Raw genomic sequence first — 21,921 nt, 5'->3', positions numbered from 1 at the left:
CACACACACACACACACACACAACTGGCATTTGTTGGCGTTTGCAATTTTTTATTTGTGTTAAAGTCAGCCACGTTCAACTGGAGAAGGGTTCTAAGCTGGTGGTGGGGTTTCAGACCAAAGGTAGGACTTTAAATCAAGACTTCCAAACCATCGGGGTTTTGCTCAAAGTCACTTTTCAACCCCGAGATGGAGTCACGCTTTCAAGTGATTGTTACAAATTAGGGCTTGAAGCCAATGATGAGCTTTCAAACAAGAGCGAGGATAAAAAACAAAACAAACAACAAACAAAAGACGCGGGTTTCAAGCTGGGGCTTGTGAAGCCCAGTAAGTATCAAGTTGGCGTTTTTATGCCCATTTTGGGCTTTGAAAACGGGATGTCGAATGAAGGTGAGGCTGGAAAAAAAAAGGGTTACGACATCAAGGCTGCATGAAGAGGTGGAAGTTGCTTCTGGTGAACTCGTGGTGGATGCTGTCCAGCAGGGCGTCGTCGTCGTCGCGGAGCGCCGCCGCAGCCGTCCTGCCGCCGCGGTGGGCGTGGCCGCCGGCGAGGGCGCCGCCCGCCGGCAGCCGCCGCGGCCGCTCAAGCTCCGGCGTGTACGTGAAGCTGAAGGCCGTGCGGTAGACGACGCCGTCGCACGGGCGCCGCAGGGAGATCGGCACCGTCACTGCGCCGCCGGCGCCGCCGCCAGCGTAGCGCAACGCGTCTACTTGGGGAACCACGCACACCAGGCACTTAGTGGACCTGCGCGCCAGATGGACGACAAGAGGCTTTCAAATGAGGTTGGCAGAAAAACATACCCATTACCGATGATCTAAAACGATATATTTCATGCATAAAATTGTGTTCCCACAACAATTGTGTGTGAATATTCGAAGGGAAAACACTCCCAAAAGTTGATGCTAACTTCCTGTTAGCATTTGAATGGGATCTTCCCTTCACTTTTAGCATTAGCGCCAGATTTAAGGAGAATATAATCGGTCATTTGGCCGATTGTTTTGGCCGATGTTTGAAGGGCAGTAATCGGCCGATTATAATCGGCGGCCGAATAATCGGTCGGGCTCTTCTGCAGGGTTCCAAACATACGCTACATTTTTTTTCCAAGTAGGGTTTCAGGTCAGGTTTGGACTTTCACAGTTGGCTTCCAGGACTGCGTGAAGGCTTCAAAGTCAAGATGGAGACGCCTCGAAGCTCGCGCTCGTGCGTCAAATCGGACTCTCAAGTCAGGTTGCAATTCGGCTTGCAAGCCAACGTTGTCAAGTTTCAAGAACATCTCAAATGAGGGCTTGTGTCGTCCGTCAGGCTTCAAGCAAAGTTTGGGCTTGGAAATCAGCCTTTGACGACAGAGTTGAGCTTCCAAACAAAGTGAGGTTCGAAGCCACTCGCCCCTCGTCCGACCCAATGGAAGGGAGGACGGCCCCCCGCCAACCAGGCCGCTCTCAGGTTCCTAATTGGCTGCAGCTGAGCCACAAGGTGTGCATTGTGGATGGAGCCACACCGACCACTGTCTGTAAGCCCCCCCCCCCCCTCAAGTCAGGGGCGGGGGTTTCCCGTGGAGGAGGGAGGAGAGTCTTGAGATTGTCCCACCAGCATCTCGGTGGCGCCCGCTTGGCTCCTTTTCTGCGCCATCAATGGCGCCGCTTGTTCCGAGGTCCAAGCGCGTCTTGCATTCCAAATGGTCACATTTGCTTTTCAAGGTGGAATCAAGACTTTTGCCAACAAGACATTTTTTCATTTTTCAATATCGTTTTTTTTTTGTTGTTTTGAAATTCAGGCAGTATTTTCTTTTTTGTCAGTTGTTTTGCAATTTTGTTTTTTTTTCATTTGGAGTATTTGTTTTGTTCAAGATGAAGACCAAAAAGGGCCACTAAATGTTTGTATAATAAAGTCATAAGAAAATAAAAAAACACGACCCCCAATAAAAACATTACAAAAGATGAAAACGCGATCGTTAGCTGTTTGAACACGAGACGTAGCAGAAGGTTAGTTTGCAAGATTTCAAAAGCATTTTTGCTCTTCTTTCAATCATTCCAATAACTTGGAATGTAAAAACGCACGCACGCGCACGCACGCGCACGCACGCGCACGCACGCACCTGAAGACGGCGTCGACCTCGGTGCGACCGAAGCAGACGTTGAGGCGAGGCCCCAAGTTTTCTCCGTGAACTTCCAACGTGGCCGCTTGACCGCCACCGCTGACCTTTGACACAATCAGATGGAATCCAAAATGAACAATGAATGAACGGACTTCCGGCAATCGAGGTCGTCCGTGACAAACAAAGGGTTGAACGTTGAATGAGTGAATGAATAATGTGGAGTCGATGCAAATGAATGAGTGAACCCTGACGTGTTCTGACGTGAATGTTGAAGATGTTTTGACATGAATGAATGTGACATTCAGCTGAAATGAATATGACGTTGTGAATTTGGAATGAGCGAGTGAGGCGAGACCGACTTCCAGGCCAGTGACGTCAGGAAACGGCGTGACGGGCGTCCGGACGCGGGCGGCGTCCGCCTGCCAGAAGCCGAATTCCGCCACTTCCACGCCGATGACGGTCCAGCACGAGCCGTCGTTCAGAAGCACTCGGCCCGCCTCCCTGGCGCCGGGCGGGGCCTGGCGGCAGCGAGGGAGGGGCGAGCGTTAACGCTTTCACAATTAATGCCTCCATTCCAATCGCTACAAGCGACGGCAGGACTCGAACCCGACCGCAGAAAACACAAACAAAACTATACAAATATTGAAGAAGAAGAAGAAAAAAGGTGCGTCACGCGGCACCGACATTTTAGGGAATCATTTCAATCCCCAAAAAGAGTCAACGGAAAGCAGTGTAACAAAATGGCGACTTTTCAGCAGAGCCCAAAAACAGAACAAAGCACTTGAGACGGATCAGCAATTTCACGCGTCAGCAAGTCTTTGTTTCTTCACAAACAAAAACAAGTCATGTAGCAAATTGTGGCTTTGACCTTCGCAGCGCAAAAATGTTGCTGACAAACGAGCTGAAAGTCAAACGCCAACGGGCTGACGCGCTTACCTGGTGGAACACCACCGCGTCGTTGGCGACGGCCAGGAAGGTTGGCGGCGTGTCGGGCGGCACGCCATGCGGCACGCCATGCGGCACGCCATGCGGCACGCCATGCGGCACGCCATGCGGCATCTCCAGCGCGCATTTGTGCAGCTGCGACACGGGCTCGTCCACCGCCAAGATGGCGTGCTGCTTGTTGACCTTGCGGATGACCTCGACAAAAGTTGACATTGAGTCACAAAAGGCGGCAAAACTAGACCAAGAATTTGCTGGCGTCGTTGGCTCGCTCCTCGCAATTGCAACATCAAACCACAAGCGCTTGGATTCACACTCAAACTTTGCTTCTGATCGCCGATATTCTAATTAGGGGCCGAGCGACATGCATTTGTTGAGGCCGATTCATCTGCAGATGATTTAAAAATAGAGATTTCATGCATACAATTGAATTCCCACAGCATTTGTGTGCGAATATTCGTTATTTTAAGTCCATGCTAACTTCCTGTTAGCATTTGAATGGGATCCTTCCTTCTCTTTTAGCATTAGCGCTAGGCTAGCCATGTTTTTAAAACAAATACTTTTTGTATTTAAATCTACAGTGGATGTAATTCTTAACGTCATGTGTTTAGTTTGACAGTTAAGTCACACCGGAATGTCATTAAACAGCTTCAAGGACGCTGAACTGAAGAACCAGAAGAACATACGCGACACACTTGCTACTTGCTAATGCTATGCAAGCAAAACGGTGCATTCAGGGTACTTTCACAGCGCCGGAATCTTCGGTTTTCTTCGATCATAACGTTAAGGGGAAAATAATCGGCCATTTGATGTTTGGAGGGCAATAATCGTTTGTTTATAATTGGCGGCCGATTAATTGGTCGGGCCCTAATTCTAATAAAAGGCTAAAAAGTCCACAAAACATCACAATGTAGTCATGAGGTGCAATTTGCTTCATCGGTTTAGTCCCTAATCACAATCGGCGCATTTTTCTAGAGCCGACTATGAAGTTGACTGTCATGTTTGCTGGAACAAATTGATTTCCTCTCCATTCATTGTAATGGGGAAAGATGCTTTGAGATATGAGCGTCTTGAGATGTGAGGCTCGGTTGGGGAGCCAATTCAATTCACGTGTGTACTTAAGGTGGAAATGCCGACCTGGCACTTTCTGCGCCTGAAAAACGCAGCTGATGCGGATTTCAGTGTTGTCGTAGCAACCCGACGTGCGCGCGTGCGTGCGTGCGTGCATGTGCGTTTTGCTTTCCGAGGCCTGACCGCGTCCCTGCTGAGTCGTCCGCGTGACGGACGGCTGCTTTCGGCCACAAAAGTTCAAAATAGCTGACAAAAAATAAGAAAAATCTTAGAGCAGGAAGAAAAAGGCCTTCTCGATGTCTGTGCTTACTTTTCACATCACAAGCGCAATTATTAGAATCGGCCCATTATTGGCCTTCAGACATCGGCCAAAACATTGGGCCAAATGCTCCAAATGCTCCAAATGCTCCAAATGGTCCAAATGGCGTGGATTCACCCGCAGGTAGCAGGACACTTTGCAAAGGCACAAATTCTTCCCAATGTGCGAAAAAGGCCTCCTTTAAATCTTTGCACTTTCTTCCGCGCTCACTTGAAGTGTGTACGAGCGATTGAAGAAAAGGGCGTCGTCAAAGCAGCACATGGCGTCAACTTGTTCATTTTGATAGATTGATTTGGAAAGTAGTGACCCCCCGCCCACCACCCCCCCGCAACCTCGCGCCCGGCCTTGCACCAACGGCCTTCGAGCTTTATGCGTCTCATGTGTATCGAGTGGTCTGCTCGTGAGATGGGAGGAGCAAGATGGCCGCCCTGTGGCTTCAACGACGTGCACGGGCGTGCGAGAGCTGCTGAAAGAGAGCGTTTGTTTGGCCCACTCGGTTTCAAGATGGCGTCATCACGTGACATTCGGACGCCATCTTGTTACCCTGCAGAAACAAACTCGATCAACGGCTCTGCTATCGGCTTTCCAGACATGTCTTCACGTCAGCGTCTGATTCTTTACTCGGGTCCCGAAAATGCGATCATTTCGTCTAAAAGAACCCAGAAAGTGGATCGGTCCATTTTGGATCCTTAATTGGCTTACGTTTGACGCAACTCGGTGCAAAAGTTCCCGATTGAAAGTCTCACTTAACAGTTTGACCAAAAACAAACAAACAAGAAAGACGCTGAACGCCTCAAATGGAGTCTTGACATGGCGTCAGCGTGGCGATAGCATAGCTTAGCATGTGTGTGTGTGTGTGTGTGTGTGTGTGTGTGTGTGTGTGTTACCATGGGGGGCAGAGCGAGTCCAGACTCGGTGCACACAAGTTGGACCACAGAACCGTAACAGACGAATCCTTCACTCAGCACAAAGTCACCTTGATGTGCAGCGTGTTGCTCCTCCACTACAAACACACACGCACACACGCGCACGCATGACGCGCGCACACACGCACACGCCTTAGCAAGCCAGCTGGCACACGTATGTTTACGTGTAAACGGAGCGTGTTGGCGAAGGACGGACGGACGAGCGGAGTGAAGAGTTGCGGCGCTGCCGGGTGGTCCAAGGTGGGAGTTAAACAAACACGTGCGCACACGCGCGAAGGCTGGGTGGTCGTCCACTTGGTCTCGTCTTCCTCACCTTCTTCCCTTACAATGTTTTTTTTTTTTCTCGTCCCCGTTTCCTTCCTTCCTGCCGACGTCGCTAACATCACCGACCGACCTTCCTGTTGGGCCAAACGTTTCGAACTTGGCCAATGTTGCTAACGTCGCGTGTCGCTAGGCTAGCAGCAATTGTTCACTCTGAAAATGGCCAACGTTGTTAGCGCCGCCGCTACGCATTGCAGACGCGGCAAAGGTCGCTAACACATTTGCCGTTGCTAACATGGTCGACATTGCTGGCCAAAATGACTCATGCTGCTAATATCAGCATTGCTGCTGGCAAGCTAGCTAGCTAGCTAGCCAACTGAAATGCAGTTTTTGGGCTGCATTCTTGCATTCTAATCAACTGACTCACTAAATGAGAATTCATTCTCATGGCAATACGTGGCTAATGTGGCTAATGTTGCTAATGTGGCTAATGTGGCTAACATACCGAGCGTGATGGTGAAGGCGGTCCACTGTCGGGCGCTGGCAACGAAGGCCCCGCCCTCCACAGCCAGGTAGCGAGTGCTAACGGTCTGAGAGCGGAGGCGGTTGAACAACGCAACGCGGGAACACGCCGAGATACACACTGAAACACGCACACGCAAAAACAGCATGTGACAAAAGCGCACACAGGAAGCGGTTGACAGGAAGCAGAATGCGGCGTTTACTGACGGTCTGCGTTCTTCATGCTTTGTCTCTTCTGCGAGGGTTTGGAGATGACTTTGATCAGGCGGCTGTGGAAGGAGGCCACTTCCTGCCGCATGGAGGCCACTTCCTGTCGACCCGAGCTCACTTCCAGGAAGAGCCTCAGGAGCAGACGGAAGTGCTTCCTTTTGTCCTGGTCCGAGATGAACAAGGACTTGGCGCATGCTAGCATCCCCGTCTGTCGCGTCACACAAACGCCGTCACGTAGCATAGCATTGCTAACTGAGCTAACGATGCTAGAGTCCGCTAGGCCGCTCTCCAACATTGCCAAAATCGCTGAGCAAAGTAGCTAAGGTTAGCCAAACCACATGACGACGCCGCGTCGGACGTTAGCCACATGGCGCGGATATCGCTAACGGCGTTCACGCTAATTGCATTCAATTGAAAGTCAAATGCTATCAGGCGGCGGAGCTAACGTTACAACAAAGATGCGCGAGCGCGTTTCCGTTTCACCGGCAGATGCCGTAGAAGCCGGCCGGGGTCGACGCCCGCACGTGGGTTCAAAGTTCAGCAGCTTGACCGCGGTTGGTCGGAGCGCCAGAACAAAACCGGCGTGACGTAGCCACATGCTAACGTTCACTACGTTAGCAACGCTTTGAGAGGAATTCATACGATGAACCTGAATGGACGCGATGAACACATGAAGGGACACGTCCGTCCATCTGCCTCGTAACCGTTTTCATGTGTTCATCGTGGTTGTCGTGAACGAATGACGGCAACTCGAATGGGCACAAACAACGCACGAACTGACATGATGATGACTACATGAATAGAGATGATTGACACGTGAATGGATATGGACACGCGATGAACACACGAATGACATGATGAACATGGACAGGAAGTGTCTGACCGTGTTGGGAAGCGTTTCAAAGTTGAGCTTGTGGGCGTCGCTGTGCGTCAGCGCCGCGCTGTCCACGCACATGTAGCCGCGCACGCCGCCGCCGCCGCCGCCCACTGCGTGACGACACAGGAAGTCAGACACGCGGCAGCCATGACGGGACGGGACAAACGAACCTTTTAGGAGGTCCTGCATCAGCTTCCAGATGTTGCCGCCGATGTAAACGCACGGAGGAGGACAGAAGAACCTGAAGACGCCGCGTCAGCAGCCGGATGAGTGAACACATGAACGGACGCGGCGCTCACATAAACTACAAACAAGACTGCAGCGGTGAAAGGCAAAAGAAAGGAGACAACGAGGCACACCTGGCGTGGCAAATTGCTCGGCACAAGGAAGATGGCCGACCACGAGACGGCAACGAGGGAACGCGACAAAAAAGCCGCGCAAATGGCACAGACATGAACACATGAACAGGCACGGCGTGACATGATGAACACACAAAGACAGGATTGGCCTATGAATGGAAAGAATGAACAGGTGAATAGTTAGGAATTTGCCTGGTGAACACATGAAGGGACATGATGAGCACGTGAATTGAAGGAATGAACACATGAAGGGACATGATGAGCACGTGAATTGAAGGAATGAACACATGAAGGGACACGATGAAAACATGAATAGAAATTACTGACAAGAATGAATTTCAACACCAGAGCAGAAGTGACACGATGAACACATGAATCCGACACGAATGGGCCAATGGATCGCACGGTGAACACATGAACGCTCGAGACCAACACAGAAGACGGAATTGAAAGAATGAACACATGAATGGCGCTGCTCATATAACGGATGGACACGATGAACACATGAACGGGCACGTGCGCGTTCACCTCTTCTCGTTGCCGTAAGACTTCTGAGCGACTTTGGCGTGCAATATGACCACGCTGTGGTCGTCCAGCGCTCCGCCTCGGGGTGCGAATGATTGGCCGGCCAGCTCGGCTCGTCTGATTGGACACAAAAAGTTGCCAGTCGTCAAAATCAAATGCTTTTCAATATGGAGCAAAGTCAAGTGTTTTTGAAAAGAAGAAGTTTGTCTTCCCTGAGGTGTGAGGTCAGAGGTCACCGACACATGTTGATGTATTCCTGGACAGCAAACTCAGCCAAGCGTGTGTTTGTGACGCACACTTTTGTGCACCGTGAGCCCAAACAAGAAGGTTTTGTCAACTTGAGTCGACGGGCTGTTTTGGGTCGGCGTCCTCTCGGGACATTCCCGCGCTCACGCACACACGCCGCCTCCTGCTTGACCTTTGCATTCTTGCCAGGAGCAAACCCTGCTGGGACGCTGGACATTGTCGCAGCGTGTGCGTGCGTGCGTGCGTGCGTGCGTGCGTGCGTGCGTGCGTGCGGTCAGTCACTCGGGTGCGAGAACTTTTTCCAATTAGCCCTCCCCCTCCTGAAGGGTCAAAGGTGAACTATTTCCCAGTGGGACACTCACCAAAGAAAGTTGAAAGGCCAGAAAAGACTTTGCTAATGTTGCTAACGTCGCTAATTTTGTTGATGTCGTGGCCGTCGCCAATCCGGGTGCGAATCTTTGACTGTGTCATTTTTGGGTCTGCGATTCAATTTGGAATCAATTTTCGATTTGATTTGAGTCACAACGATTTGTGCTTCACTTTAAAGATGGCCAAAGAATGGTCGCCATCAGTCTGTCTGGCTAATGCTAATTAGCCACGCCCCCTAGTCGCAAATCCTCAACTTCAACAGAAAGTCCAACTTTTCAAAGTTGACTTTTTTGGTACTGATTTGCAAACGTGTTCTTTTGTTGCCAAATGTGGAGAAAAGCTTCCTGGCAGAACGTCAGCTCTTTTGGGAAGGTGCGTGCGTGCGTGTGCGTGCGTGTGCGTGCGTGCGTGTGTGTGTGCGTGCGCGTGCGTGCGTGTGCGGAGGGTGGGCGGCCCTTATAAGGGTGCGCAGCCACCGTCCGCCGCCACATTCCGGACCTCCGCACACCGTCCGCCCGCCTGCCGCAGCACGCTCGGACCCGGACCTCACGTGTGTGCGTGCGTGTGTAACAGGCTCGGCGTCCCACCTGTCCCGGCCCGCGTGTCCGTCCAGCAGGGGAGTCAGCGGCGCGGCTTGGAAGCGGGAAACTTCTGGAAGACATTTGGGAAGGAAAAGGTTTGCATGCGCCGCACTTTCCCATTTGTCGCATCTCGAAATGGATTTTTCAGGAAAAAAAAAAAGCTGTCGTGATGAAAGACGGCAAAAGTTTTTCTTGGTCAGAAATCGGAAGACAGAACTTGAAAAGTTGTACTTTTGGATTGGACTTGTCAAGTCATTAATGATCAAATGAATCGACGACTACTCGAATAATCGCCTTTTTTGTGTGTTTTGTGTCAATATTGACCGATTTCAGTGGTCGCTCATGAACGATGTTTTGTGTCGGGTGCAAATCGGACATTTGCAAACATCTGCGCTCACTTTGGAAAACTATCGGCAACAATGTTGCCCATTTTCTCAGCAAACAGAAATTCAATCACCGATTCAAAGCGTTGCATTTGCTGCTCTGTCGATTTCATGTCCTGTTTTTCAGTCAAGGCGTGAGATTGTCTTTTTTTTCTTCTTTCTGATTCACGAATGCAATCCAAACATAATCGACAGATGAATCAATGACTAAAATAATCGTTTCTGGCAGTGATTCAATCAGACGCCGCCACATTTTTCTAGACTGTCGGGTTCACAAGGTGACCTGGAGGTGACGACCTCAATCCGACACCACACGCACACACACACACACTTGTCTTTGTATCATAGTGGGGACGTCGCATTGACTTGATGCATTTGCAAGCCCCTCCCCCTAACTCCAACCATCCAAAATGATTGGCTACCCCCATTCCTTACCTTAACCTAACCAAAACCCAATTCAAACCTAGACTGCAAAACCAAGTCTTGGCCCTCAGAAAGAGGTCTGAACTTGCGGGGCCCAGAAAAATGTCCCCACATGGACGGGTGGGCCCCACAAGTCCCAGAATGCTGGCCCCGCTATGTGACAAAAACAAGAACACACACACACACAAAGGCCTCTTACCGTAGCATTAAGCGAGCACGTGTGGTGAGACAGGCGCGAGCGAGTGAGACACGACTGAGACACGAGACCAAGCGAGAGCGTCCGTCTCTCAGTCGCACAAAGTGGGACAAACGCGACGCGCGTGAGACGGACAGAAGACAGTCAGGAAGAAAGCATGCCGGGACACATCGTCGCCTGCCATCAGACGGCGACAAACGATCATTTGTTGATCAAAAAGGAATATTGATTCCGACAGTGAGACAGCAAGAGAGAGAGAGAGAGACACGTGCTGTGAGATGGTCGTGGAAATGTGCAGTGAGACGGCGAGCGCAAGAGAGAGACGTGCCGTGAGACGGCCGCCAAACGCCGGCCGCCGAACGCCGGCCGCCAAACGCCGGCCGCCAAACGCCGGCCGCCAAACGCCGGCCGCCAAACGCCGGCCGCCAAACGCCGGCCGCCAAACGCCGGCCGCCAAACGCCGGCCAAGACCTTTGTGGAAGCGGCGCGAGAGCAGACGGAGACACGCCAGCCCACCTTGGCGTCCGTCCTCCATGGCGTCTGTCAGCCGCTCCATCATGGCCGCCAGCTCCATTTGCCGGCTCGCACCTGGCCAAGAAGAAAGTTGTGACGCTTTTGCTTCCTGCCGTCAAGACCTTCGCTTTCGTCTCGTTGATCATTACCTCGCTAACGTGTGCGTGCGTGCACTCGTATGTGTGCGCATTCACAAAACAAACATTGGAGTCGATAGTCAGCTGTTACGATCTCACGCCGATCCTTCTGCCAAAACAAAACTTTGGGACATTGAGTCGGAGTGGGCCACGTTCCGAGCCGCCGTTGTTGAGGCGGACCATCGCAGACGTTTTGGCCGATTGTTTTGGTCCATGTTTGAAGGGCAATAATCAAGCGATTATAATCGGCGGCCGATTAATCGGTCCAAAACGGCAATCAGAATCAAAAGAAGCAGCTGCTAAACCGTGAAGGAGTTGATGAATTACGGAGCGTTAGCGCTCGAGCGTTAGCGCTCGAGCGGAACGCGACGATCACGCGCTAGCATTCCATTAGCCAGCGTTTGAGCGAGGGGCCGCCGCGCCGCGCCGGCAGCTGCGGTGGAGGCCCCGGGGCCCCTCTTGTGGGGGGGCGAGGGCGGGTTTCCGTGGCGACGGGGGTCCGGCTGCAACGGGTGAATGCAAAGGTTGGTTGTTAGCGTGCGGATGTCAGGCAGACGCCGGCCAAGCGGCCTCGTGCCAACGTCAACAAACGGCGCTGACCTCTGACCCCGCTGAGAACACAACGTCCTCTCCTCCTCCTCCTCCTTCTTGTGGCCTGCCGTGGATTGTTGCCAGTCCTTGTGCATCGTTGACGATGTCGTTTGCAGTCAAACCGTCCCCATTTTACTCGATGAATCGTTTCACTCGGATTCGGGAACGATTGTGAAGGTAGCAACTGCACGTTTAAGGGTTTGAGGGGCAAAGCTCAGGATTTTTACACAGTTGACTGCAATTTCAGGACTGAAACGATGAATGGAATTCTTTGATCTTGTGCCCAAAATCAAACAATCGGGTGTGAAATAGCGAAAGGCCAGCCCACAGCGCAACGGGTGCGAATCTCGCCACAGTCGCCGACTTTCCAGCCTCAAAGATTGTCTTTGACGATAAATCAATGTGTGAGTGTACTCAGCAGGACGCTAGCACGTTGACGTGTGGCGGGGGCGAGGGGGGTTGGGGGGGGGGGCAGACAGGAAGGGGTTATTGAGGGGAGGGGGTCTTTCTAAGGCTTCTTTGTGCTCCCCAAGTTTGCGTGCGTGCGTCTTTCTCTTTATTCATCATTTCAAAGGGACACTTTCTGCTTTGATTGGTCCGAAAATCGGCAAAAAGTTTCAAGATAACAATTGCTCCGGTCCTGGTTCTGCTTTTGGTTCCAGTTCTAGTTGCGGTTTTGAAAAATGGACTCTTGATTAATTGGCAACTTATTGATGATCAAATTCATCGATAATTGCTTTTGATAAACGAAAAAGAGGGAAGGATTTTTTTTTTAAAGTCTGCTTCATCGATTAATCGACAACATGAATCGATTCCTGAAATAATGATTGCAGCACCAGGCTGATTGTCTGACACGCGAGGATGTCATCTTTGGTCTTGCGTGCAGAAGTTTGGCTGTGGCGCCGACGGGGTGGGCGGGGCCAGCAGGAAGTAAGCGTTGGCGGGCAGGAAGCGTGAGCAGACGTGAGCAGACGTGAGCAGACGGACAAGCGTCCTTTGTGGATTGGGAGCGAGCGCCGGTGTTTGGCATCGGGTTCAGGTGCTTCCTGGCCCAGCTGTTTTCAAGATTGTCTTTACGAGGAGGCGAGACGGAATGTTCGGGAATGTCGCGCTCTGGAATTCTCCGGCAGCCTCTAATCATCAGCCCAAAGCCCAAAACATGTTTTTTTGAGACGCCGCTGGTGGTAGAACCAGGCCATAACACTTTTGTCCACATTTTGGTCCCTCTTCATACTTACAGCTGTCCCAAAACTTTTGTCCACATGCAAATGACCTCCATTTTTTGGGGTGTCTGCTCTTTCCACATGGAAGGTTGTCCCAATACTTTTGCACATGACTCCTTCTTGTGTTGCAGTCGGCCGTCGTCATGACGACCAGACGTGTGTGCGCCGCCGTCGCATGCTTGCTGCTCAACATGGCCGCCTTCGCCACCGCGCGGCCAAAAGCAGGTCATGACACATTTTTACCTTCAAAAGCTGCCATATCGATATATGGATATTGCTATATTGCTATCGATGTCGTCCGGTTGCAGGTTCGGAGCACAAGTGCCAGCCGGGCCCGGTGGACCTGGTCTTCCTGATCGACAGCTCGCGCAGCGTCCGACCTCACGAGTTCGAGAGCATGCGCAAGTTCATGATCGACATCCTGGACACGCTGGAGGTCGGACTCAACGCCACCCGAGTGGGCGTGGTCCAGTACTCCAGCCAGGTGGGCGCCTCCCACTTCACACTTCTTCTTTGCTTTGGATGGTCACGACGACGAGGCCACGCCCATCCGCCATTCGCAAAAAAGGAATCGTCTTTCAGTGGCAAAATCAGCCGTCGAGCGTGAAACGACAATTTCAAATCTTTTTGTTTTGCGACTTTGCTGTCGGAAACCTCCAAAAGCTGCAGGACTGCGGCCCTCTAGGACCGGAGTTGGACACCCATGTTTGAGAGGTTTCCCTCATCCAACACAGCTGATTCAATGATCAGGATCATTATTAGGCTCCTGCAGAGCTTGCTGATGAGCTGATCATTGGAATCAGCTGTGTTGGATGAGGGACACCGCTCAAACATGCAGGACTCTTGAGGACCAGACTTTGACAGTCGGTCTTCTAGACGATTCTTACTATGTGGAATCAAACAAAGCTGGAAAATAACCCTTTTAACTTCTTGTGAAGACTTAATTAAAAATAATTCTTTTTTCAAAATTGAATTTCAGGATTGAGAACTTGAACTTGGCTTTTGTCCTGGTTGAACTGCAGGAAATTGTCTGCATCCGAGACGTAATGCGTCAAAAAGACATCGAGTGATCCAGAAATGAGGAGCTGAGTATCATCGGCCTGACTATGAAAAATAATTCCGTGTCTCTTGATAAAAAAAGAAAAAGTGATGGACCTAAAATTGAACCCTGGGGGACACCGCAGTCCACGACGTAAAACGAAGCGGAAAAAACAATGTGGATTTGTTTTTTGTCCACTGGAGGGTTTGTGGTGAATGTGACGGCTCAGGACTGGAGGACGCGTCAGACGTCAGACGCCGGACGTCGGATGTCGGACGTCAGACGCCAAACGTCAGACGTCAGACGCCGGACGTCGGACGTCAGACCACTTCCTGTCCGATGCCGTCAAGCCACAATTGTTCCGTGAAGAATGCAAATCCTTCCACAAGACGGCGAACATCTTCCCGGTCTTTGCAGGTCCGCAGCGAGTTCTCGTTGAACGCGTACGGCGCCGTGTCCAACATGGTGGACGCCATCCAGCGCATCGTCCCGCTGGCGCAGGGCACCATGACGGGCGTGGCCATCCGCTACATCATCCACGACGCCTTCAGCCAACAGCAAGGTGACAGGCCCCAGGTAAGGCGCGGGGGCGGGGCCAAAGGGGCCGCCTCTTTAACCACGTCCGTCCGTCCGGCAGGTGCCCGACGTGGCGGTGATCGTGACGGACGGACGTCCTCAGGACCGCGTGGCGGAGGTGGCGGCCGAGGCTCGCCACAAAGGCATCGAGATCTTCGCGGTGGGCGTGGCCCGGGCCGACATGGCGTCCCTCAGGGCCATGGCGTCCCAGCCCTTCGAGGACCACGTCTTCCTGGTGGAGACCTTTGACCTCATCCACCAGTTTGGACTTCACTTCCAGGATAAACTCTGCGGTGAGACATCTGCAGCCGGCAAACATCCAATCCAGGAGACGTTTGACAAAAAAAAAGAGCATTTTGGAAAGAAAAATGCTTTAAGAAAAAAACAACTGTGACAGCAAAAATGTCATTCGTTTTAGTCGCGACCGCTTCGTCCTCACAAGGACGGCGGGGGTTGCTGGAGCCTATCCCAGCTGGCTTCAGCAGTAGGCGGGGTCACACCCTCAACTGCTTGCCAGCCAATGGCAGGGCACACGCAGACCAACGAACCCAGGGACAATTTCGGGTGTTCAATGAAGCCGCATGTGGGAGGAGCCTGAGTTCCCGGGAAAAACAAACGGGCGACAACACGCAAACTCCGGCCAGCATTTCAAACTAAGCATCGTCAAATATTTGCTATTTTCCACACGATTGATCTTTCACGTCTGAACGTTGATTTGCGTCTGACGTGGTCGCAGGTTCGGATCCGTGCGAGTCCCAGCACGGCTGTGAGCACCTTTGCCAGAGTTCTGCGGGTTCCTTCCGCTGCCTGTGCCCGCCCGGACACGCGCTCAAGCAAGACGGCAAGACGTGCGCGGGTGAGTGGCGCCGTGATGAAGATGACGTGATGAAGACGAGGACAAACGAAGAATCGTTGCAGCCACCGTCAATCGGCAGCCGTCGTCTCCGTTTTGGCTCTCGGGAGACGCAAATGAGGACTTTGGAACCCTCGACAAAATCAACATCTGATAATAATCATAATCATAATCATGACGGTTTTTTGACAAAAATGTTGACGGCTTGTTGTGGGAAAAGCACCGATTTGAACTGACATGACTGGCGAGCCGAAAGGCCGAGACTTTTGAAGCCACCGAGCCGCCATCTTGCTCCTCCCAACCAACCTTTCCTGACATCCCATCCGAGACTTTGACGAAATTCACACAGCATGAATTTGTGAAACATAAACAAGAGGACATGTTGAAATGATGTGCTTAATGATGTTTACAGGAGGAAACATTTTTATGAAAGATTTATAACTGTAATTCCATCAAAAGAGGCCTCTGCCAAATGTAAAATTGGGGTCGAAGGAAATGAGCGATAAAAGAAAAAGGGGGTCTTCAAAGCAGGACATATCGTCCACGTGGGTTACAGTTCATGTTTTTGGACCGATAGCAACATGTTGACCGTCCAGCCACGAACCCCCAACCCCGCCCTCGGCCTCATCTGTACGTACACGTAGAGTTAGTACATTTGTCTGCTGGCGACATGGGAGGAGCAAGATGGCCGCCCTGTGGCTTCAACGGCTAGCTCGGGCGTTTATGGGCTATCCAGTCGCATCTTCAGTAGAGCGGGAAAAAGTCCAAATGCTTGAAGATGGAAGCTGTTTACTTGTGAGGGGATGAAAATGAAAAAAATGTGGAATGTTGCGATGTCAAACTGACGTGCGTGCGTGCGTGCGTGCGTGCGTGGCAGCCACGGACCTGTGCGGCGACGGCAAACACGACTGCGAGCAGACGTGCGTGAGCTCGCCCGGCGCCTTCACGTGCGACTGCCGGCCGGGCTTCGCGCTCAACCGCGACAAGAAGACGTGCACGCGTACGTACGCCGAGTGACTTCCCGCCGCTGTCCCGATACTTTTGAAAACATGCTCAACTTGCACGTGTGTGTGTTGCGCGGCTCAGCGTTGGACTTTTGCTCCTCCGGTAATCACACGTGCCAGCACGAGTGCGTCAACGCGCCGGACGGCTTCCGGTGCGGCTGCCAAGACGGATACCGGCTGATGGACGACGGCGCCGCCTGCCAGGGTGACACACTTGGCACATTTGCACACTTTTGGATGTTTGACGGGCTTTGGCGGTTGCTCAAGTTTGTCTTTTTTGCTTTTTGCTTTTGCAGCGGTCGACTTGTGCGCCGAAGACAAACACGATTGCGCTCAGACGTGCGTGAGCTCGCCCGGCGCCTTCACGTGCGACTGCCGGCCGGGCTTCGCCCTCAACCCGGACAAGAAGACGTGCACGCGTATGTGCGCGCGCACACACACACGCACACACACACGCACACACTCCCCATACACGAATGCGGCGGTGAACGGGTTATCTGGAATTGGCCGAATTTCCGCGGCTTAATGGAACGTCAATTGAAAATGCTCTTGACTGAATATTTTTAGAATCGATTAATCTAACGATTATTCAATCGATTCATCGGATTTATTTTACTGTTGCATTAAAGTGTATTACAAAAGCGTTTCCCCCCCCGATTACTGTTCATTAACCAGTGATTGATATTTAATTCGTACTTCATATTCATCAAAGTGATTCAAAGAAAATAAAACCAAAAACGGGGGATGGATGGACATATTTTAGCGGTTGGGTCATTGTTTTAAAAAGTAAAAACTGATGTTTGCTAATGTCATACTTTGATTCAACAGAAGATAATCCGTTTTCGAAGGACTTCGGAAATCAGTCAACAATTACTGTTGATGTGCTGAAATCAGAGATTTGGACCGTTTTAAATAATAATAATAAAAAAAGGCTCATTCATCGACGTGTGTGCGCGTGTGTGCGTGTGTGTGCGTGCGTGGCAGCCACGGACTTGTGCGGCGACGGCAAACACGACTGCGAGCAGACGTGCGTGAGCTCGCCCGGCGCCTTCACGTGCGACTGCCGGCCGGGCTTCGCGCTCAACCGCGACAAGAAGACGTGCACGCGTACGTACGCCGAGCGCAAACATCCATTTGGACACTTTGGACTTTGAAATGTCACCTTTGACATGTTTTACATTGCATCTATTTATTTATTCATACATTTTTTAACAGCCATTTTGTTATTTATTTGGTATTGACTCACATGATTTTCATTTATTGGAATGTTTTATTGCTTGGCCTGAATATTTATTGACGCATGGACTTGCATATTTCTCTTTGTGAGAAACAAGACAGTCGTCGGGTTTCCATCCAATTAGTTCAGATTGTTTAAAATGCGCAAAACGAATATGCGACTTGTGTCCGTTTCCATCGGTTCTTCTTTTGCGAATATTGACTCCGCCGCTGTAGGTGGCGCTATACATCCTTAAGAGATGTGATCCACCAGTAATTTAAAAGAAGAAGAAGACCAGGAAGGGTTTCTTTGCCCTTTTCCATCTAAAATATTCGCTTCTTTAATTCAATCCAAAAAGATTTACATTCCGTTGCCCCCCCCAAACATGGCCTACTTTCAGAGGTGGCAAATTTAGGTCCAGAAAGTGCCACTGTTTGGCTTTAGCCTCTTGTGCTAGCTCGAGCTAGCTCCCTAGCAGGTAAACGAGCACCATGGGAGCTAGCTCGAGCTAGGCAAACTAAGCCAAACGGTGGCAGGTTTTTTTTTGGATCTCCGCCATTGTTTTGTGACTACAAACGTACGTGTGACGTCATATCGGGTTTCCAAACCGGTTTCCAAAGCCCAAAATGGCATTTTCCCTTTTCGATATGCTTCAAAATCCAACCACTCCAAGCGTCAAAACCCTTTTGTTGCGAATTTGGGGCCCTTTTTTGAATTTCTAGCGATTCCATTGGGCTTTATTTGAACATTTCTTGAGAATTTGACTGCAAATGTGAGGATGGAAACCCAACTGCTGATGTCATGTGACACGAGACGTGCGTGCGTTTCAGAACTGGACATGTGCAACTGGCTGGATCACGGATGCCAGCATCGCTGCGTGAGCACGCCGGGCTCGTTTTACTGCACGTGCCCCCCCCAGCAACTCCTGCAGGACGACGGCAAGAGCTGCGGAAGTAAGAAAAAGGCGGGAAAAGGCTTTTTTTGCGGGACGCACGTGCAGGCAACGCCAATCTGCTCCCTTTTGTAGCGTGCAAGTCGGCCATCATCGACCTGGTGCTGCTCATCGACGGCTCCAAAAGCGTCCGCCCGCACAACTTCCAGCTGGTCAAGAAGTTCGTCAACGAGGTCCGACCGCAACGTCGCCCGTCCGAACGTTTTGATTCCCAATCGGGGCGTCGGCTCCGCTGACGCGTGCCGTCAACTCTCCGGCAGGTGGTGGACACGCTGGACGTGTCCCAGCACGGGACCCGGGTGGGCCTGGTCCAGTATTCCAGTCGGGTCAGGACCGAGTTCACGCTGGGCCAGTTCCACAGCGCCGATGACATCAAAGCTGCCGTCATGAAGGTTGACCGAGGGCATTTTATTTTGAAAGGGCTCAAGGCAGGAAGGCTTTTATTTGGCAGGGACGCAGACAGGAAGTGTTTCTTGTGCCCGCCGCAGATGGCGTACATGGAGAAGGGCACCATGACGGGCCTGGCGCTGCAGCACATGTTGGAGACGAGCTTCTCGGAGGCGGAAGGCGCCAGACCGCCGGCCCGCGGGATTCCCAGGATCGGCCTGGTCTTCACCGACGGACGCTCGCAGGACCACATCGGCGACTTTGCCGCGGCGGCCAAACGAGCCGGTCGGTCCGCTTGCACTTTCTCACCGTTGGCTTCCTGTTTCCATTCCGATTTTCCGGCTTTTCCCTCGTACCGCGTCATGATGCCGACTTTGTGACGTTCGCTGGCCGCCACGCAGGCATCGTCATGTACGCGGTGGGCGTGGGCAAAGCGCTGGAGGAGGAGCTTCGCCAGATCGCCTCGGAGCCTCCGGAGAAGCATTTCTACTACGCCTCCGACTTCGGCGCCATCGGCAACATCGCGCTCAACCTCAAACTCAACGTGTGTCCCGGTAGGAGAAAGGCCGAAAAGCCGCACTTGGCTTTTTCCCCGGCTTGATTTTGGTTGACGTCGGCAGAGGAAAGTCAAGGCGAGCTGGAGGTGAAGGACCCGTGCGCCTGCGAGAACCTGGTGGACTTCCAGCAGGCCACCATCAGCAACCTGGACCGCATCACGCACTCGCATATCCTTTTCGTGCGAGCGAGACGCTCTCGTCTTCGCTGACGCCGCACTCTCCTTTTGCGCACACATGAAAGCCACCTGCCTCATCCTGCCTTTTCATGTTTGTTAGCATAAAAGTGGGGGGGGGGGATGTTAAACTAATAGAAATATGGCGGCATGTCTTAGTCATTTCATAATCATTCATCAAATGGAGTTAAAAAAAAGAAGAAGATGTCCTGTACTGTAAAAAACGAGGGGTGATATTGATTTGTGTTGAGGTCATTTGTCTGCCACTAGATGGCATCAATGAATTTTTTAAATTGTACAAATGGATCCGCTGTGACGTATAAAAGGCACGTTTGATCATTGCTTCGAACCCTCACTCGGGACGGCAAAAAACCCAAAACCTGTCGATGTGAAGTCCTCCGAGGTTTCGCTCCTTAACGTCTCGGCGTCCACTGACGGCGATGAGCGCACGACTGGAGACGCTGGAGCAGCAATTGCTCAACAGGAAGTGACGCGCGGGAGGCGGGAAGACGCGCGAGTCCCGCCCCCTGCGGCCAGCGAGATGCCGCCGGGTCAACGGCGGCGGCGACAAGAATTGCAAGAGGAGCAGCAGAAGCGGCGGACCACAAACAAGTTGAGAGCGAAAACAAGAAGAAGAAGCAGAACAAGAACAACCAGGCCAGCGACAGCAACAGCAACGACGACAGCAACAAGAACAACAAATCAATGAGAGCAACAATGTGGAGCCAAACACAAGAAGTCGCACGCGGACTTCGAAGGACGTCGTCGTTGTTTGAAGACTTTTGCCGGTTGTCATGCCGACGAGCGCTCGAGCATTCGAACCTCCCAACGTGACTTTTGTGTGACGCTTGCGCGACCAAAGAAGGACAAATGTGTAACTCTCCTAAGAAAAACATTTGCATTCTTTTCCTTAAACCAATAAACCACTTACAAATACTTTGGCTTTGTTATTTGACAAGAGCAGCGGAAGGCGGAGCTTCAAAGTGCCAAGAAATATCAAGTTTGTCCCTCACAAATCCATCGTGTCTTTTGTGCACAGCCACAATCCGCCCGCCAAATACTCCATCTTTTGACACCATTCGTGGAACTTCATTTTGAAAGTCTTTCGACACGCAAATCATGCGAACGCGTTTTAACGTCGAATAGAAAGCAGAGGACCGAAACATGGTGCAGGATTGTGCACAGACGGCTCTGTGTTCAAACAATCCTGTTCAAAGGTGTCATCTGACAACAAACACGACGGACTAATCATGCCCAAGATGCGCGTTCCAAAACGAGCCTGCTGCTGCGCTCAAGAGGAGGATGAAAGCGGAGCACATGCAAACATTTCCAAGCCAAACCTGCAGGCTGTGATGACGTCACGACGTCCGGGCATGCGTGCCATCTCGTGGCCACAAGGAGAATTACACCCAGAAGCGAGAAGGAGATTTGACAACAAAAAAGAAAAAAGCCGAGCCTTTTTCATCCTCATTATCAATCCAGAAAAATATTGTGCGGGCTAAATGCGGGATATTGGCAGTCACAAATCAAAATGGCGGTCGACTGGGTGAAAGGAAGCGCTCTGCTCATTGAAAAGCTTGATTTGGATGCCTGTCATTTGATTTGTGAGGATTAGTTCCTCATTCTAAATGTGATGAAATGTTTGTTCCGCTACTACAACAATCAATACAATACAATTTGTTTTCAGCGTGTCAAGGAAGCATTTGAATTGCGCAAATAGCTCAAATGTTTGAAACTGTCAATTGGAGTTATTGAAGCGTTTTCAATGACGAGAACGCGAAACCGATGAAAAACGACATTTGTAGCTGCAAAGGTGTGGTTTTTGCTGCAATATCTACAAAGGGGGCCAATATTGGAAAAGGTTGCAACAGAAAACAGAAAACCCTGCAAAGGTCGTTTCCAGTCCAATTCAGGCTCAACCTGCTTCTTTGAATGTCGTCCACAAGTCAGCCAAAAATGCCGTCGGAACCAAGACAAGACTCAATAAATAAAGAAGATTGACAAGAAACAATTAAGGAAGCAAATGAAACTTTTACCTCATTGGCCACATTCACTCCAAAGGAATAAACGTCGTCAAGTGGATCTTCTCAACAGAAAAAAAAAAAAAACGTCATCCGGCAAGTTTAGCTCCTTCCTTCTGTCGTCCGTCAATGAATTGTGTCCCCCCTTAACAACTACGTAGGTTGCAACACAAAATTCCTTCCCCCCCTTCAATAAAGTTTCAGCTAAGCAGAACTAACAGCTCCGTGGGTCAAATTGAACATCTTCTTCGCTAGATTTGAACAATCCCTTTTTTAGGGCGCAGTTGGGTTTCCATCCATCAATTTGTTTTCACATTTTCAAAAAATAGGAAAATAAAACTGAATGGAAACAACAGAAATTCAAAAAAGGGCCC

General features: G+C 51.1%; 2 protein-coding genes across 14 annotated transcripts; one reads left to right on the top strand and one right to left on the bottom strand.

Annotated features, from left to right (window-relative positions):
- Nucleotides 1-35: 35 nt before the first annotated feature.
- rbpjl (recombination signal binding protein for immunoglobulin kappa J region-like) lies at nt 36-21,654 on the bottom strand. 11 transcript variants are annotated; one of them, XM_077577228.1, is made up of 12 exons: nt 10,822-10,956; nt 9,310-9,373; nt 8,111-8,224; nt 7,394-7,464; nt 7,230-7,333; nt 6,344-6,554; nt 6,120-6,257; nt 5,315-5,430; nt 3,032-3,235; nt 2,455-2,613; nt 2,096-2,199; nt 36-744 (listed from the first exon to the last, which is right to left on the bottom strand). In XM_077577228.1, exons 1-12 carry the CDS (start codon nt 10,877-10,879, stop codon nt 420-422), a joined length of 1,668 nt encoding a protein of 555 aa, XP_077433354.1. In that variant the 5' UTR covers nt 10,880-10,956; the 3' UTR covers nt 36-419. The 11 variants fall into 11 exon arrangements, with proteins under 11 accessions (XP_077433354.1, XP_077433352.1, XP_077433343.1 ...); XM_077577226.1 differs by lacking the exon at nt 10,822-10,956 and adding an exon at nt 21,563-21,654 and having other exon boundaries at nt 2,096-2,613; nt 7,394-7,731; XM_077577217.1 differs by adding an exon at nt 21,563-21,647 and having other exon boundaries at nt 2,096-2,613; nt 7,230-7,464; nt 10,822-10,893.
- Nucleotides 9,103-20,462, top strand: matn4 (matrilin 4). Of its 3 annotated transcripts, none has more exons than XM_077577214.1 (17): nt 9,103-9,398; nt 12,901-12,994; nt 13,078-13,253; nt 14,226-14,384; nt 14,446-14,677; nt 15,121-15,240; nt 16,115-16,237; nt 16,324-16,446; nt 16,538-16,660; nt 17,226-17,348; nt 18,288-18,410; nt 18,485-18,582; nt 18,670-18,801; nt 18,898-19,081; nt 19,198-19,350; nt 19,417-19,521; nt 19,959-20,462. In XM_077577214.1, exons 2-17 carry the CDS (start codon nt 12,913-12,915, stop codon nt 20,015-20,017), a joined length of 2,115 nt encoding a protein of 704 aa, XP_077433340.1. In that variant the 5' UTR covers nt 9,103-9,398; nt 12,901-12,912; the 3' UTR covers nt 20,018-20,462. The 3 variants fall into 3 exon arrangements, with proteins under 3 accessions (XP_077433340.1, XP_077433342.1, XP_077433341.1); XM_077577215.1 differs by lacking the exon at nt 9,103-9,398 and adding an exon at nt 11,304-11,723; XM_077577216.1 differs by lacking the exon at nt 17,226-17,348.
- Nucleotides 21,655-21,921: the final 267 nt, after the last annotated feature.

Source organism: Vanacampus margaritifer, chromosome 10, assembly GCF_051991255.1.
Source record: "Vanacampus margaritifer isolate UIUO_Vmar chromosome 10, RoL_Vmar_1.0, whole genome shotgun sequence".
Taxonomy (NCBI): domain Eukaryota; kingdom Metazoa; phylum Chordata; class Actinopteri; order Syngnathiformes; family Syngnathidae; genus Vanacampus; species Vanacampus margaritifer.
This window is presented reverse-complemented; position numbering and strand designations above follow the sequence as displayed.